The 19,876-nt window shown below is 35.5% G+C and overlaps 1 protein-coding gene across 1 annotated transcript; it reads left to right on the forward strand.

The window, feature by feature from the left end:
* Positions 1–18,599: 18,599 nt before the first annotated feature.
* On the forward strand, positions 18,600–19,544 carry LOC100923912 (olfactory receptor 2AG1-like). Its single transcript, XM_003757866.1, has one exon. It carries the CDS (start codon positions 18,600–18,602, stop codon positions 19,542–19,544), a length of 945 nt encoding a protein of 314 aa, XP_003757914.1.
* The last annotated feature ends 332 nt before the right edge of the window (positions 19,545–19,876 follow it).

Below are 19,876 nucleotides of genomic sequence, written 5' to 3' on the forward strand. Positions count from 1 at the left end.
GAGTAATAAAGATAGATGAAATGCAAAATAAATTTTACTTGATTGCTTAGAATGTAGAAATAACTGAAATTCTAGGCTAAAAAGCTTAATATCTACATCTTATTACAATACCTCAGATATGTTTCAATATTAACCTTTGAGATAAAAATCTGATATTGTGTTTGTATTGATCACTGTATGATCAACAAAAGAATAATAGAATTATAGGTTTATTTTAAGAGGAAAATGTTCTCCTATCTTGAGGTCAAATTTGTTGGAATCTTTACAAAGTGTTAAGCCATTACAGTTGATAGAGACAATAATTATCTAATTTGGCATGGTTCAATATGATTGATTTGATCTTAGAAGGAGATATTTTGGGCCAGAACTTGAAACAAGGTACTAAGTACAACTGATGGAAATGATGTTTGTATTCACACCTTTAGAGAGCTCATAAGTATCTAAGTACTCAATGGAGTTCACACATTTGGGAGAGTTCAGGGTTTAGAAAGAGATATCCAAATTCATACCTCCCTTACGACCAGAGAGTACTCTGGGAGATAACCCAGACTCCCTCTCTCTCCAGAAGGAGGAGTTAACCTTTGGGAGATCATATATATATACAGGAAGCTCTTAGAGCTTGAGAGAGTTTTTCTTGGGAACATTGACTGCGGTTGGAGAGGAGCACTCTGGAAGTAATTTCTCCAGAACATTGACTGGGGTCAGAAAGGAGCACTCTGGGAGGAAGCCCACAAACCCTATCTTCAAGGCAAGAGATTTCATCGTATCTTCTACCTTGGTGCTGGCTGGAGTCGGAAGGACAAACCTTTGGATTTGGAGACATTCGGAGGGAGCTCTTGGAACCAAGCAGAGAGATAGGCCTCTGAGCTAACTGGGCTATATTGAAGGACACAATAAAAGATCTGAATTCTTTTATCACCTGGCTGTGTTTTGGAAAAAGAACACCACACAAATTCAGGCTGGTAATATAGGTAGTCACTTGGATTGAACAGGGCTTAAATGGTGAGACATATTTCATTAAGAAGAAATTAATACACATTGGGGAAAACAAAACAGAATAATTCTACCTGAGCCCATGCCAAGACTTATCTTCCCTTAATTTTCCTGAGAATTCCACCTGTAATGCTTGTATATTTACCCCAAAGAGTTGCTGACATCATGGTCTTTACAAGCCTTTCTTATGGGATAAAGTTATGGAGGCATGAAGACTTTATGACCTCTTATTAGTTGTTGAATCACTTTAGTTGTATCCACCTCTTCGGGACCCTATTTGGGTATTTCATTTTTCCCTTAATACTATTTTTTTCAATTGCATGTAAAAATAGTTTTCAATATTCACTTTTGTAATATGTTCCAAATTTCTCTACTTCCTTCACTTTCTTCCTCCCTCCCCAAGAAAACAAATAATCAGATATAGGTTGTACCTGTACAATCATATTAAATGTTTTTTTCATATTAGTCTTGTTGTTAAAGAAAAATCAGAACAAAATGGAAAAACCACAAGACAGAAAAAAAGAAGAAAAGTGAAAATAGTATGTCTTGATCTGCATTCAGTCTTTTTAAAAAATGGGACTAAGTAATTTATTTCCTCATTTGTTAATCTCGGTAATTTATATTTTTGAGAATATTCATTCATTTTACTTAAATGATCAGATTTGTTGGCAGGTATTCCAGATCTTCTGATCCTTTACTGTGGAAATCTGCTAGGTCTTCTGTAATCCTGATAGTGGTTCTTCAATATTTGAATTGTTTCTTTCTGGCTACTTGCAGTATTTTCTACTTGATCTGATCATTCTGGAACCTAGCCACAATATTCTTTGGAGTTTTAATCTTGGGGTATCTTTCAAAAGGGGAATAGTGGATTCTTTCCATGACTATTTTACCCTGGGGTTCTAGCTTATTAAGACAGTATCCCTACATGATTACTTGAAAGTTGTCCAGGTTCTTTTTCTTCATGGCTTTCAGGAAATCCAATAATTCTTAGATTGTCATTCATTTTTTCCAATTAGATATTTTATATTTTCTTCTATTTTTTCATTTTTTATTTTGTTTGGCTGGTTCTTGATGTCTTATCAAATCATTCACTTCCATTTGTCCAATTCTAATTTTTAATGAATATTTTCTTCAATTAGCTTTTTTACCTTCTTTTACATTTGGCAAATTGTACTTTTGAGTGAGTTGTTTTGTTCAGTGAAATTTTTTTGCCATTTTGCTAATTTTATTTTTTAAGAAATTGTTTTCTTCAGTATACTTTTTTTTCCATTTTATCAAATTTATTTTTTCAGAAGTTGTCCATATTTTTTTTAAATTTTGCCAAATTTATTTTTTAAGGAATTGTTTTCCTCATTCAAGTTCTGTGCTTCCTTTTCCAAGCTTTAGACTTTTCCCCAAAAATCTTTATAATTTTATTGCAAAACTCCCATTTTTCCCCCATTTTCCTTTCATCTCTCTTTTAAGAACCTGTTTGAACTCTCCCAAGAGAGCCTTTTGAGCCTAAGACTTGTTCATACCCACTTTGAATATTTACCTATAGGCATTTTGCTTTTGCTATCTTCTTTTTTTTTTATTTAATAGCTTTTTATTTACAGGATATATGCATGGGTAACTTTACAGCATTAACAATTGCCAAACCTCTTGTTCCAATTTTTCACCTCTTACCCCCCACCCCCTCCCCCAGATGGCAGGATGACCAGTAGATGTTAAATATATTAAAATATAAATTAGATACACAATGAGTATACATGACCAAAACGTTATTTTGCTGTACAAAAAGAATCAGACTTTGAAATATTGTACAATTAGCTTGTGAAGGAAATAAAAAATGCAGGTGGGCATAAATATAGGAATTGGGAATTCAATGTAAGTTTTTAGTCATCTCCCAGAGTTCTTTTTCTGGGCATAGCTAGTTCAGTTCATTACTGCTCCATTAGAAATGATTTGGTTGATCTCGTTGCTGAGGATGGCCTGGTCCATCAAAACTGGTCATCATATAGTATTGTTGTTGAAGTATATAATGATCTCCTGGTCCTGCTCATTTCACTCAGCATCAGTTCGTGTAAGTCTCTCCAGGCCTTTCTGAAATCATCCTGTTGGTCATTTCTTACAGAACAGTAATATTCCATAATATTCATATACCACAATTTATTCAGCCATTCTCCAACTGATGGACATCCATTCAGTTTCCAGTTTCTAGCCACTACAAAAAGGGCTGGCACAAACATTCGTGCACATACAGGTCCCTTTCCCTTCTTTATAATCTCTTTGGGATATAATCCCATAAGTAACACTGCTGGATCAAAGGGTATGCACAGTTTGATAACTTTTTGAGCATAGTTCCAAACTACTCTCCAAAATGGTTGGATTCTTTCACAACTCCACCAACAATGCATCAATGTCCCAGTTTTCCCGCATCCCTCCAACAATCATCATTATTTTTCCTGTCATCTTAGCCAATTTGACAGGTGTGTAGTGTATCTTAGAGTTGTCTTAATTTGCATTTCTCTGATTAATAATGACTTGGAGCATCTTTTCATATGACTAGAAATAGTTTCAATTTCTTCATCTGAGAATTGTCTGTTCATATCCTTTGACCATTTTTCAATTGGAGAATGGCTTGATTTTTTTATAAATTAGAGTTAATTCTCTATATATTTTGGAAATGAGGCCTTTATCAGAACCTTTGACTGTAAAAATATTTTCCCAGTTTATTGCTTCCCTTCTAATCTTGTCTGCATTAGTTTTGTTTGTACAAAAACTTTTCAGTTTGGTATAATCGAAATTTTCTATTTTGTGATCAGTAATGATCTCTAGTTCTTCTTTAGTCATAAAGACCTTCCCCCTCCACAGGTCTGAGAGGTAAGCTATGCTGTGTTCCTCTAATTTATTAATAATTTCATTCTTTATGCCTAGGTCATGAACCCATTTTGATCTTATCTTGGTGTACAGTGTTAAGTATGGATCAATGCCTAGTCTCTGCCATATTAGTTTCCAATTTTCCCAGCAATTTTTATCAAACAGTAAGTTCTTATCCCAAAAGCTGGGGTCTTTGGGTTTGTCAAAGACTAGGTTGCTATATTTGTTGATTGTTTTATCCCTTGAACCTAACCTATTCCACTGATCAACTAATCTATTCCTTAGCCAATACCAAATAGTTTTGGTAACTGCTGCTCTATAATATAATTTTAGATCTGGTACAGCTAAGCCACCTTCATTTGATTTTTTTCATCAATTCCTTGAAATTCTTGACCTTTTGTTTTCCATATGAATTTTGTTGTTATTTTTTCTAGGTCATTAAAATAGTTTTTTGGGACTCTGATTGGTATAGCGCTAAATAAATAGATTAGTTTAGGTAATCTTGTCATCTTTATTATATTTGCTCGCCCTATCCAAGAGCATTTAATATTTTTCCAATTGGTTAGATCAGACTTAATTTGTGTGAAAAGTGGTCTCTAATTTTGCTCATAAAGTTTCTGATTTTCCCTTGGCAGATAGATTCCTAAATATGTTATATTATCAGTAGTTACTTTAAATGGAATTTCTCTTTGTAACTCTGACTGTTGGATTTTGTTAGTGATATATAAGAATGCTGATGACTTATGTGGGTTTATTTTATAACCAGCAACTTTGCTAAAGTTGTGAATTATTTCTAATAACTTTTTAGTAGAATCTCTGGGGTTCTCTAAGTATACCATCATGTCATCGGCAAAGAGTGATAATTTGGTTTCCTCATTGCCTATTCTTATTCCTTTAATCTCTTTCTCAGCTCTTATTGCCAAAGCTAGCGTTTCTAATACAATATTAAATAGTAACGGTGATAGTGGGCAACCTTGTTTCACTCCAGATCTTATTGGGAATGGTTGCAGTTTGTCTCCATTACATATGATGCTTACTGATGGTTTTAAATAGATGCTGCTGATTATTTTAAGGAAAAGTCCATTTATTCCTATACTCTCAAGTGTTTTTAATAGGAATGGATGTTGGATTTTATCAAATGCTTTTTCTGCATCTATTGAGATGATCATATGGTTTTTGTTAATTTGGTTATTAACATGGCCAATTATATTGATAGTTTTCCTAATATTGAACCAGCCCTGCATTCCTGGTATAAATCCTACTTGATCATAGTGTATTATCCTGGAGATGATTTTCTGTAGTCTTTTTGCTAATATCTTATTTAAGATTTTAGCATCAATATTCATTAGGGAGATTGGTCTATAATTTTCTTTCTCTGTTTTCAATCTACCTGGTTTAGGTATCAGTACCATGTCTGTGTCATAGAAGGAATTTGGTAGGACTCCTTCATTCCCTATTTTATCAAATAATTTATATAGCATTGGGACCAATTGTTCTTTAAATGTTTGGTAGAATTCACATGTAAATCCATCTGGTCCTGGGGATTTTTTCTTAGGGGGTTGTTTAATTGCCTGTTCTATTTCTTTTTCTGAAATGGGACTATTCAAGCTATCTTCTTTTGGATTTGTGTTCTGATCTTTCCTTTCAACATAGTAGCTTTCTATTGTCAGAGCTCTTTTTTTCTTTTTTACTCACTTTTAAAAGTTGAATTCTTCCCCTAGGGCATAGAATAGATTGTCCTAAGTTTTTTTTTGCAGGAAATCAAAGACCTCTCACTGATTCCAGTGGAGCTGGTGGTACTGCAAGATTTTCCACTGTGGGGTTGACCTGGCCAAGTTCTACCTGTTGTGCTAGGGTTCAAGGGCTCACAATTTGTCTTCTGGTCTTCGAGGTCTCAAAGCTGAACTGGTAATTCCCTCTTCTTCTGAACTAGAATAGAGTAGGCAATGCTGCTCCTGCTGTACTTTAGATAAGAACCTCCCACTAGATTCTCCATATATGACCTCCCTCCTTCCTGCAGCATATTTGTTCTGGACCAAGTTCTCCCCTGCCCAATTGAGACAGATTTTTCCTGATGTCCTTGTAAGATTTCTCAAGGTGAAAAATTATTGCACTCCGAAAGTTTATAGGTTCTGTCACTCCAAAATCCATTCAGAAGCTTTATCTAGTATTGATTCTTAGTGAAGCTGAGAAGTCAGACTACATATTCTCTACTCCTTGACATCTTGGATCTTTCCCCTTGTATGATTTTTAAATTCAAAATCTGAGTTCATTTTTTATCTTTTACCAATCTAGACTTGGTCCCTACATGGCAAATAGACTGATTTCTTATACATTAATTTATATGAAATTAATTTTTTCTCTTTAGTTTGATCAAAATATTATTGTGTTTTACTCATTAAATCAGGTGCAATTTTTTTTTTACTGCACTGGCATTGCATGCTGGGGTCCCACTCTGGTTCCACAGACTTTTTTGTTGACCTTCCAAGCCCTCTTTTATGTCTCTGAGCTGAAAGGTCTAGAAGCCACCAGGATTGTCACTGATTCAGAGGTTAGGCCTGGTCAGGTTGGGGCTTTATTCAGGGCTGCACCAGCATGCTCTGCCCCAGAATGCCCCCTGATTTCACAGACTTTTTCTGCTGAGCTTGTAAGTTGGCATCAGCTGGAAAATGTTCTATTCTTTTTGGGAGGTATTCTAATATTCTAAAATTTGTTTTAAGTCATTATTTAAAGAAATTTGGAGAAGTTGGGGGGGGGGCAAGTTCCTGCTTTTACTCTTCCATCTTGTTTCTGCCTCCCTCAACCATTCTGTAGAGCAATTTTGAACTCTGCCCAAAGGGCTATAAAACCATGCATATCCTTTGATCTAGCAGTAGCACTATTAGATCTGTATTCCAAAAGATATTTAAAAATAAAAAAGAAAAGAACCTAAATGTTCACAAAATATCTATAGCAGCTCTTTTCTAGGGGCAAAGAAATAGAAATTGAGTGGATGTCCATTAATTGTGAAATAATTGAACAAATTGTGATATGTGATCATGGTAGAATACTATTGTGCTATGAGAAGTGATGAGCAACAAATTGGCAAAGATGACAGGAAAAGATAATGATAATTTTGGAGGGGATGTAGGAAAACTGGACTACTAATACACTGTTAGTGGAGTTATGAAATGATCTAACCATTCTGGAGAGTAAATTAGAACTATGACTAAAGAGCTATAAAACTGTATATGCTCTATGACCCAGAACTGTCAGTACTGAGTTTGTATCATAAAAAGATCATAAAAGAGAGGGAAAGGACCCACATATGAAAAAAAATGTTTGCAGCAGCACTTTTTGTAGGGGCAAAGAATTGGAAATTGAGTGGATGCCAATCATTTGGGGAATGGTTGGATAACTTATGGTATATAGAGTTAATGATATAATCTTGTTCTATAAGAAATGACAAAGAAGCTAATTTCAGAAAAAGAAAGACTAATATGAACTGGAGTTGAATGAAGTGAGAAGAAGCAGAAGAACACCGTTCACAGCAACATTAAAATTATATGATGATTATCTGTGATCAGTTTGGCTCTTCACAATAATGCAGTGATTCAAAGCAATTCTACTAGACTTGGGATGTAAAATGCCATTCATATCCAGAGAGAGAAGTATGAAGACTGAATGTGGATTAATATTTTCACCCATTTTTTGATTTTTTTTCTTGTTTTTTCTCTTTGGGACCAATTTTTCTTGCACAATGCAGCAAATATGAAGGATGTTTAAAAGGATTACATATATTTAACCTACATCAGATTCCTTGGTATTTTGGGGCATGGGGAGTTAAGAAAAGGAGGGACAAAAATTTAGAACACAAAATCTTACAAAAACATAATTTGAAAACTGTAATGGGCTGAGGTTTGAGCTGATGCACTGAGGTCCCAAGTACATGAGGCTAGATAGTAATTGGGCTATACTCTATTAATATACATGATTGGATTAAGAATGGTCCCTGCCCACTCTCCTTGCAAGTCCTGATGTGTTGTATAGGAAATGACGATTTTGGTGGGTGGAGGCAGAGAGAGAGGGAGAAGACAAGCTGGGAGAGATTGGGCTGAGTTCGAGACTCCGAGCTGCTGGTTGTGTGGCTGCTGGTCAAGCTAGCTTCTTGACTCAGCTGCACACATTGCTATCGCCGATTCTCTTCCACCTCCGATCCTTCTTCACTGAGAAGAAAGACTGACGATTTTCCCCTAACCTGAATTCCTGACTCCTGTTGATTTAAAAATACACGATCTTAACATTTGGCGCCCAACGTGGGGCAGAGATATTAAGACGCTCCTCCAAAAACAAAAGAAAGGGGGAGCCACAGGTAACCCTAGAGAACTTCTAAATCTAGCTCTTTATACTATTAACTTCTTGATTTTTGACAAAGATGCACTGGCTCCAGCTGACAGGTTTTATAACCCACCGGAAGGTCAGTGTCCAGTGTGAGCAGCTCCACTATCTTTAGATAATCGCCAGGTGATGTGGAGAGACCCAGAAAGTGGTGAATGGAAAGGACCAGATAGGTTAACTGCTTTGGGGAGAGGGTTTGCTTGTATCTCTACAGGTGGAGAAGGAATCAGATGGGTGCCAACGAGCCATATTCGCCTTGTCCATCGCAGAGAGACGGAGCAGACCTTTGAAACAAAGGAGAAGACCCAAGAAATATCGGGTGGTGCTGTTGCTGATTGTGCTCACCATTGAAAGAGCGTGGCAGTTATGGCGTTTGACTCATGGACATCAAAGATTGTCGGACTTCAAAACCCTCAGGAATCATTGGATTCTCTGAGACATAGGACTTGAAAACTCTCAGGAATCATTGGATTCTCTGAGACATAGGACTTGAAAACCCTCAGGAATCATTGGATTCTCTGAGCCATAGGACTTGAAAACTCTCAGGAATCATTGGATTCTCTGAGACATAGGACTTGAAAACCCTCAGGAATCATTGGATTCTCTGAGACATAGGACTTGAAAACTCTCAGGAATCATTGGATTCTCTGAGACATAGGACTTGAAAACTCTCAGGAATCATTGGATTCTCTGAGAAATGATAAGACTGTTACAACACTTCAAAATCTGCTGGAATCATTGGATTCCCTAACACATAAAAAGACTTTTTCAGGACTTCAAAAACTCAGGGGGATCATTGGATTCCCTGACATGTGAAACAATGGACAATAGATTGGTTTTGGACTATCTCTTGGCTGCTGAAGAAGGTGTATGTGTGACTGTTGTTTACATACCCACCTTCTAGGACTTCTGGTGATCTTTTCCAACACCATGTTGATTTATATTGTTTGCTATTCCGCTACTTGTGTGTACAATTCATGTTTGTTACACCACATCGAGCCTGCACTGACTGAGGGGAGGGTCATCCCTAATAGCCTCTGCGTTATTGCTATGTGCTTGTGTAATACCTCCCATGCTGATGGGTTTGTGCATAATAAGACCCTTCAGCCCAGAAACCCGCTAGCAACCCCCATTTCCCTTTGGTGCTTTTCATCTCCCTTCCTGAGATGTCAGGTAGGGCGTGATCATCTCCTTTTTAGTGCTTTCACCGCCTTTTCTGAGAAGTCAGGGAGGCTGTGATCACCTCCTTTTCGGTGCTTTCACCTCCTTCCCTGAGAAGTTAGGGAGGCTGTGATCACCTCCCCTTGGGGGCTCTGACCTCCCTGAGGAGTCAGGGATGGCATGACCACCGGTGTTCTAAAATAAAAGAAAGCGGGAAATGTAATGGGCTGAGGTTTGAGCTGATGCACTGAGGTCCCAAGTACATGAGGCTAGATAGTAATTGGGCTATACTCTATTAATATACATGATTGGATAAAGAATGGTCCCTGCCCACTCTCCGTGCAAGTCCTGATGTGTTGTATAGGAAATGACGATTTTGGTGGGTGGAGGCAGAGAGAGAGGGAGAAGAGAAGCTGGGAGAGATTGGGCTGAGTTCGAGACTCCGAGCTGCTGGTTGTGTGGCTGCTGGTCGAGCTAGCTTCTTGACTCAGCTGCACACATTGCTATCGCCGATTCTCTTCCACCTCCGATCCTTCTTCACTGAGAAGAAAGACTGACGATTTTCCCCTAACCTGAATTCCTGACTCCTGTTGATTTAAAAATACACGATCTTAACAGAAAACTATCTTTACATGTATTTGAAAAAATAAAATACTATTGAGAAAAAAAGTAGAAAAAGAAGAAAGGGATGAGCAGGGTGTTCTCAGAAAAATCTGGAAAGATTTCCACAAGCTGATGAAAAGTGAAATGTACAATTTTCAAAATAACAGCAATATTGTAAGATGATCATCTGTGAACTACTGAGCTATTCTCAGTTTTACAATAATCCAAGACAATTCTGATAGAACTTATGATGAAAAATACTATCCACCTCAAGAAAAATAACTAGTGGTGTTTGAATACAGATTAAAGCATACTTTGATTTAATTTGCTTATTATTCTTGAGGGTTTGCTTTTTGTTTCTTTTCTTTTACAACACAATTGTCATAGAAATATTTTGCATGACTACACATGTATATAACATCAAATTGCTTGCCTTTTCCATTGGTGGAGATGTGAGGGATGGGAAGGGAAGAAAAAAAGAGAATTTGGAGCTCAAAGTTTTAAAAATCAATGTGTAAAATTATTTTTACATACAACTGAGGGAAATAAAATACCAAAAATAAATTTTGCCTCATAATTTATTAATAAAATTGAATTATACTTCTCTTTCATTACTTTATTCTTTCCCAGTATAGGGAAAAATAGTGAGGTCCTATTTGATACATAAAAATATCAGCTATGCATTTGTCCTCTGAACTCATATTCAACCTAAAAAGTTGAGTCCCTAGGGGGTGACTTACATCTCCACTGAATATTTTATAAAGTTAGGGATTTCCTCTAGTACTACATAGCTCAGGAGACCACACCTGTTTGGCTTCCCCATTCATCATCAGTTTATATCAATTAGCCAGCTAGACTTAATTAGCTTTTATGAGGAAATATTTACTAATATTAAATAGTAAAAAATAGTTGGTAAAAACATGGCCCTCACCATTTAATGATTGTAGGAACATATTTACCCATGAGTGGTCCAAAAGAAAGTGGGATCAAGTTCAGAGTACACATTTGGCAAAGGAATTATTCACAGTTCCTAGTTGATTATTTTACCCTTCATGGAAGTAGTCATGAAGTTTTCTTTGTGTATACTGTGACCTTCACCTGAGTTTGTCTTAAAGTGCTGAAGCTTCTTTTCCTTATTTTGTCTAGTGTGTACTCACTGATGAAGATAGTCTCTGATGTCTTAGGCAGCACTACTGAGGATGCCAATGAGAAATCAAAATAATATAGCATTTTGAAATCTTTCTCTCATTAATGGTAGTAGAAACTCATCTCTTACACTTCAAGGAAGTATAAGATAACTGGCGTAGAAATGGTTTCACCTGCTGCCTGGCCCAGCCTTTGAATACCTAAGTTTTTAACTGGTCTGTTATTTTATAAAAACCCTACCAAATCATTGCCTTTCCTTTCATCCCCTAATATAATCCAATTCAAAACTGGTTTAAGCCAGTTCTAATGGGTAACTTAGTTTCATCTGGTTTTTGATGGGATTTAAATAATTTTGAAATTCTGTGACAGTTTCAACCAAATTTTTGACCAGTTTAAATTGTTCTAAACTGATTTTTGACTAGTTTGGACACGTTCTGACTTTTTAAATTGGTTTAAACCAATTTAAACCATTGGGTTTTTTTACTGGTTTTGCCCATTTTAAACTGGTCTAAACCAGTTTTTACCTGTTTTTACTGGTATAATATCATTTTGACTGGTTTGAACTGGTTTTGATTGGTTTGAAAAGGATTGTATTTGGGATTACTATAGAGAAACCTTGATCAAGGTGGTTCTTAAATTTTAAAATGCATTATTCTATTTTTGAATTTCCCTTCTACATCATTTTGACCATTTTTAAAGGGGGGCTAACAAGTATTTCCTCAATATCAAGATCTTAAGAGGTAAAAGGAACAATTCCACATGCAAAAGGTGATGATTCCCAACATAACTTCTCTGTATACAGTCCTTACTTCCTGAGCAATAGCCAAACCAAACCTTATAACTTCAAATTACTTTCTAATAACTCTACTCACAAAAAATTCTTGAGGCTGTAAAAGGTCAGTAGTTTCCATTTTTTTGCTGGCCTCAAGATGAGAAAAAGACAAAAGAAGATAAAGGGAGGAGAAATGTCCAGGGCAAAAAAAGAAGTTATTTCAGTCATAATATAAATTTTACTTCATGATGGATCTGTGGTACCTTCAAAATTACATTTTACTTGAACGTCATCAAAATGCAACAATGCACCCAAATACACATCATAGGTAACTTTAAAAACATCAATAACATGAAAATATTTATCACAACATTATGTGTTTTAAAAGGGAGGATTTTTGGTGAGGGGAGAATGGATGACACCATTAACTTTACTGATAAAATGACCTAACAATGAAAAAACCTAACCTACCAATGCATCAGCAACTGTTGCACAATTTCTTTTCTCAGATTTAAAATGAAAAAATAAACATGCATATTTTAAATAAATACCACTCAATTTTATGATCCATATTTGGAGAAGAGCCTATAATATAAAGTTTTAAAAGAGCCTCAGGACATCAGAATTGCTCCTTTGCTTAGCAGGTAAGGGTGTCAAGGGAATCAGGACAAAAAATGCCCCTGTGGGATTCCTTAAAGCCCCTGATGCTGGAACAGAAAGTCCTTGATGATGTCAGCTCAGGTAATCAAAGAATTCCATCTAAACTGAGCTGAAGCAAAGATCCAGTCTAAAGAGGAGGCATCTGATGGGACAGCAGAACTGACTCCCTCAGGAATATGATTCTTACTGGTTTCATTCCTCCTTGAAGACAATAAAACCTGAATATTGAAAGATATTACTTTAGCACACTTCTTCTTTTTCTCCTATAGCTCTTCTTACTCTGTAACTTTTCTCTTAAATCTTGGAAATTTTTGAGCTCCTGGAGTTATAGCTGTCCATTTGCTTCTGTTGCTGGTCAGGAGGGATTAGTTCAGGGAGAATTGGGTAAGATAAACAGCTTCTTCCCTTTCCTCACCCATGGGAGAAAGATAAAGGCAGTGGATACATGTTACTTTAATATGATTCCTGAGCTGTGGGCATATCTGTCCAATTAAATCATCAGAGAAGTTAAACATTACTAAAAATAAAGCACTCCTAATCATCTCATCATAGGAATTTGATCCTACCTTGATCACTGGCAGAAAACATAAAATTTCCCCCCCACAGGTCTTCACTTGATAATTTAGACTACCTGCTAAATATAGAAGGACCAGTAGAGCTGGGGACTGAGCCACTTTCTCCATCAGAGGTAAGTGAGGAGCTATGTGTTCTGTCTGAAAGAGTTACATAAAATCTGAATCTGCATTTGCTTTAGGGAGAGGAAATGAAGGAGAGGGGCAGATTAGAAAGAAAATAGGTTCTAAAACTCTCTGTTTCAAATTAAGAAAAGAATTATATCTATCATAGGGTCCTCATAATGAAAAAGTCACTGATACCTCTTTATCTTTATCTTTTCTCCTTTATCCACAAATTTTTTCCAATGATAAATAGCATTGTTGATGAGGGCAAACATGAGGATCAGTGAGAGACATGAATTAGTTGAGAGTCATCCAGAGAATTACGTTCAAAGCTGATGCTAGAACCTTTTATCACATGAGAATGCCTTGGTTTCTGACTTCTACAGCAGTGTTTCCTGCTATAATCACTGCCTAGCACTGTACTTCACCATAGCTCATCAAAATTACTTACATCATATCCTCCTAAAATAGATATACTGAAATATTTAATTATTTTATTTTGGAAAGCAGTTTCTCCAATTCAGTTCCCACATATATCCCTATTTCCATAGAAATTATCAAGTCTCCACCAGTCCCCCAAAATAGTTTCTGGTCTTTACTAATGATCAAAGGGATGTCCAATACATTGTCTTCTTTAATTTCACAATTTACATTAGATATTCAAGACTTTGTGGTTATAATTTCTCCAAAGAGAAGACTATTGCCTCGGTGCAAAAGGTTAGTCTAATTTTGGCCCGTAAATGTAAATATATATACAGAAAATAGATGTGGATAAAAAGTTGATGAATAGTTTTATTTCTTAATTTTCTCAAACCTGCTAAATATTATCTCAAACTAGATGATATCTCAGGAGACCTTGAGCTTCTACTCAGGTTTAAGTTTGTCACTTGCTTCAAGACTTAGCTTTTGTTTTTCCTGATTATGTGTAGAACTCACAATTAGACCACTATTGATGTTAGTGTTTTCTATTTTGGATAGAGTTTAAATTCAAGAGTCTCTGGAGGCTTCTGAAGTCCTCAGATGGATTCATCTACTCTAGTACTATATTCACAATTTAATATTCACATAAATTTACTCCAGTCTCTGAAATATTATTTTTCTAATTTCTTTCTGTTCCAAACTCCCATCACTCTCCCATTCCAAAGAGGAGAATAAGGACAAGTTCTGGGACATTTCTATTTCTATAAATGTCTCCTTTTTTCAGTCTCCTCACTATTAACATTCTCTTGGTAGTGTGTGAAGGAACAGGAGAAGGCAAAAAATATAAATGTGATTCTCATATATAAATTTCTTTTCATCTTAGAACTAGATATATTCCTAAATGAGACTTGCATGTGAAGTTTCTCAAGAAAAATCCACTCCTTCATCTTTAGGATCATAGATTTAGAGCTCAACTAACCCAAAGTCCTTATTTTATTGATGATAAAACTCAGGACCATATGGGTTAAACACCTTGATCTAAGTCATCCAGGTATAAGTCGGGTTCTCTCTTTCCATGTTGCTTATTAGATCTTGGGTATAGGATAATTGGCAGAAAAGTAATATGCTGGATATTATATATAACAACAGCCCTGGAACATGAGTGTAAAGTAAAGAAGAATAGAAAAAAACACAAAACAAACATTAACTGGAAAAACATTAACTGGACAAACAACAGCTGCTATTTATGTGGCTTTTTAAAATGCTATCAGAGCACTTTATATATATTTAACTTGTTTTATCTTCACAACCACCTGATGAGGTATGTGCTATTATTATCCCCACTCTACAAGTAAGGAAACAGTTAGGTGCTACAATGAATTGAGCACAAGGCAGGGGGTCAAAAAGACTTGAGTTTAAGTCTGGCCTCAAATACTTACTATCTTTCTGACACTTGGCAAGTCTCATTGCTGTTTGCCTCAATTTCCTCAGTTGTAAAATGAATAGGAGAAGGAAATAACAAACCACTGCAGTATCTCTGCTAAGAAAACTCAAAAAGGGCATAAAAAATTAGACATGACTAAAAATGTCTGAATAATAACAGATAAAAAACTTAGGCAGAGAGATGTTAAATGACTTGTCTGAAGCTACATAAAAAACTAAGTTTGTAAGGCAGAATTCAAATGTACATATTCTTTCACCCAAGTTCAGGATGCTATCCTTTATAACACCAAGTAAACTCCATGCAGATACTGCATTTCACTATCTTTCATTCCCTTATTTCACACTAATTTTCCTAATTCCAGATTTCCATCCCCGTATCTTATTCATACAAACATTAAACCAAATCATGCATTATCATCGCTCTCATCATTTCATAATTCTATTGTATGCCAGTCCTCTTCCTTCTGAGAAGAGAAGAAAAAATATTTCACCATTTCTCTAGTTTGGTCTCTCAAATTGGGGGAAAGAGGAATAACATATTCCTTCACCTCCCAGCACTTTGTCCCCTCTTGAACTGCCTAAGTTCTTGAGAGCATTCCACCAAGAATCTAAATAAACCCCAGTGGACCTTAGCAATCAACTTGCACTCATTCTTCAGTGATTAAGACCTTCCCCATACCATTCTGAACCACAACCATCTCTGTCACTGTTGTTGACAAACTGTTTCAACACTATTCTTGACACTCCACTTCCTTATTCCCACGTCCCACAATCCAATCATACCAATTTTCCACTCTTAATTTGCCCACCCTTTTCACTGTCTTCTGGTATATTGCTCCACAGGGAGCAAACAACCTTTTTCTCCTCAATATTCTTCTTCCCACTCTTTCCATCCTCCACCTCTTAATAAGATCTATATCCTTTCTAATAACACATAATTCCTAGTGTTTCTTTCAACACTAGTTTTATTTTTATGCATACCCTTATCTCATTGACCCATGCTGGATAATATTCTTTGTTTCACATAATGTGCTTCTCCACCTAACTTAGTCACACAAATTATGCAAACAGAATCAAAGCCACATGCAGAAAGCAAGTTGTTTAATAAGATGCAAGAATTTCTTTGCATTTCTCTTATAATGATTCTATTATCATAAATCTACACACAGAAGTAGACTTATCTAGCCACATGTCTCATTGATGGACACTTTGCCTTGAAATTTGTATGTGAATTGTAGATTGAAGATTTAAGTAAGTTCAGTGGTTTCTTTGTTTACCAGACATTCAGAAATTTTTTTTTCCTTTCAATGCTGCTTCTATTGATAGAGAAGATGATCTACTAATTGTCAAGAAGTGTTTGGATCTGTGGTTCTAATCAATAAGAATTAGTGTACTTTTCTATCTCATTCCTCCAATCCTGCCTTCTTCAATAGATCTAATTATATTTTATTGAATGGAACTTTGGATAATGAAATTGAGTCTTCACAGAAACAGATATATGTAATATAAATAATCAAAGAAACAGTCTTTACTAATATTGCAATACAAAATTAAACAAATGTTTTAATTTATAAAGCAACTATAAGATTGCTTCTTTCTTGCCTAATCCCTAAGAAGTCTCTCCATGAACCTCATTTATATGATCAATCTAGATAAAGGGGTTCTAGAACATGTGTAGTTTGAATGTGTTTAACTTCCATTTTATGGAGGAAAATAATGCTCACTCAATGTTCATTGCTCTAGAACAGTAGATTCCAATGTATTTTATTGTTTTTCAAACTCTTTCAAGACCAATAGCAATAACAACAAAATATGCTGTGTATCACTGAGTTAATTTAATAACTAAAGTTCATTGTTTCATTAAGTCCTTGCAATAATGACAAGTTTTGTTGTCATTCCAAATTAAAATTGTTATATAATTATAAAATTTCAAATTAAATTAAATTTCCAAATCAAAATTTGTTATATAATTATATTCATATCTTATAACAATTTACTCTACCTATAATTTTAAAACTTTAAATATAAAATTATAAATTTTTTTATAAAATGATTACAAATATTTTATATACTCATTCTGCAAAAATTAAAAACAATCTAGCAAGACCTCAAATTCATACCATTATTTGAAAAACTTCATATTACAATTATGTTATACATTTTATTCAATACATACAATATCTTTAGTTAAATAATGACTTGAAAGATGTTTATAATTGTGTTTGGAAACAATTTGATGACAGATGTGAAATGGGAAGAACATACTGCATTTAGTCAGAAGAGGCAAAATTTCATCCTAATTAATACACAAAAACAAAAATTGTTGTGAACATAATCATGATGAATTGCTTCAGAAACAAACTTATACAACTTTAAACATACAGATACTTGTTGCCACAGAAGAACAATATATTGTAACAAAATTAACTAATTCTATCTGCTTAAAGAGACTAGAAAATTTAACCAGTAGTGATCTCCTTGGTTCATTGTCACAAACACCCAGAATGTTAGTAAACCATTAAATGAAAACAATTGCTCTGAAAAAAGTGGAACTGTGAAGATTATAATTTTATGTGATAAGTAAGCTCGGGGTCCCTGCTCATACATTGGACATAGAAATCAGTCCTAGCTGTCTGGTCATTGTCATTAATTACAGAGAAGGCCATCATGAAATAGAGTGAGTATATTTATCAGGAAGCACCAGCAAAAAGGATGTTGCCATCTGGGTTCTGGAAGCCATTTCTCTCTGATCTAGAACTTCAGTTTCTCTTTCTCTCACAACTCTTACTCTTTCTGTTTCATCCTCAGAAAAAAATCTCTATCATTTAAGATTTAGGGGAAAAGAAAAACAAAATTAAAGAAATATAAAACAAAAACATAAACTCGTAATATCAAAGCACTGAAAGAAAAATAATCTTAATTATATCTATTCAATTTTCTTCTTACCACTTCTTCAAAATTCATATTAACTTCCCTGCCCTCTTGATTTATTCAAATACAAATATTTAATAAATAAATCTATATAATCTATGTAAATCAATTATTTTTGAGTAGAAAAAAATTAAAAATTAAAAACATAAACAAAAAATTTTAAAATCTAATAAAAAACAAAATTAGTAAGAAAATCTAAAAGAATAATTCCATCATATCACTCCAGATAGTTTGAAAGTTTTTATATGGATTTGTACAGCAAAATAATTCTGTTTAGAGGCTTATTCTTATGTATATATTTTAAAGAAATTCATGACCCTTTGGTTGCTCAAATAGTCATCTCTATCAGTTGTTAGAAGATAAATACTTTTATCAGAAAGTAAGTTCAATAATTGCTAGCATGAGTCCAAGTGGCCAAGAGAAAGACTCTTAGAACATTAACTAAACATTTCATGACTTTAGTGACCTGTAATGTGATATATTTACAGTTTTCCTATATCTGACAGGCCTATGCATGAACCTCTCTGTTTTGATACAGCAAAAAAATAATCTGTGCAATGGATTACTGGAATACCACCTTGGAGAACACTTTCTTCCTCATTGGAATTCTCCAGGACAGTAAGTTCCCTGGACTGGTTTGTGCCACAATCACTTTCCTCTACCTCGTGGCCGTGATCAGCAATGGCTTTCTGCTCCTATTGATTGCCATGGATAAGAGGCTCCATGTGCCTATGTATTTATTACTCAGCCAACTCTCACTTATGGATTTGCTCTTTACAACTGTCATTTCCCCAAAAACACTAGTGGACTACTTGTGTGGACAGAGCACCATCTCTTTTTTAGGCTGTGGATTTCAGATGTTTGTGATAATGACACTTGGAGGTGCTGAAGACATTCTGTTGTCCTTCATGGCATATGACCGCTATGTGGCCATTCAACATCCTCTGAATTATATGGTTTTCATGAGACCCAAAGTTTGCTGGTCCATGGTGGCAACATCCTGGCTCTTGGCATCCTTAAATTCCCTTATCCACACCACATACACCATGCATTTCCCTTTCTGTAGAGCCCGAGAGATACATCACCTTCTCTGTGAGATCCCTCCACTGCTGAAGCTCACATGTGCTGACACAACAAAGTATCAGTCCATGGTATACACAATGGGAGTGACATTCCTCTTCATTCCCCTTTTTGCTATCTTTGCCTCCTATACACTAGTTTTAACTGCTGTGTTCCACATGCCATCAACACAAGGGAGACAGAAAGCTCTCTTTACCTGCTTATCCCATCTGACAGTGGTTGGGGTCTACTATGGAGCTGCTGTATTCATGTATATTCTGCCCAGTTCTTACCACAACCCTCAGCAGGACAATATCCTCTCTGTGTTCTATACTGTTATTACTCCAACCCTGAATCCTCTAATCTACAGTCTAAGGAATAAGGATGTACTAGGTGCACTGAAGAAGGTGCTAGGGAAAGGCATCCAAAAACCAAAATTGTAGGAGCCTAGACATGTCTTTGCTTGATCTCTCAGCTGACAGCCACTAGCTAGGGAATACTCTCTAGGGCTGTTTCCACCTGTCTGAATCATTTCATGTGGCACAATAATAAAATTCTCTTTTCTATTCTTATTTCAACACTACTGCATTCTATCCATGGGGGCCTTCAGAAGGAGCAATATAGGGGAAATTCTAATGAGGTGCAAAATATTTGACTTCTCTAATTCCTGGTAATAATTGTTCCCAGGTAACTCACACTTCATAATGCATTCTAGAATTCTTCTGAAAGAATTGTAGTCAAAATCAACAGCCTATAGCTTGAAGAATACACTTTC

The sequence above is a fragment of the Sarcophilus harrisii genome, chromosome 2 (genome assembly GCF_902635505.1).
Source record: "Sarcophilus harrisii chromosome 2, mSarHar1.11, whole genome shotgun sequence".
NCBI classification, from domain to species: domain Eukaryota; kingdom Metazoa; phylum Chordata; class Mammalia; order Dasyuromorphia; family Dasyuridae; genus Sarcophilus; species Sarcophilus harrisii.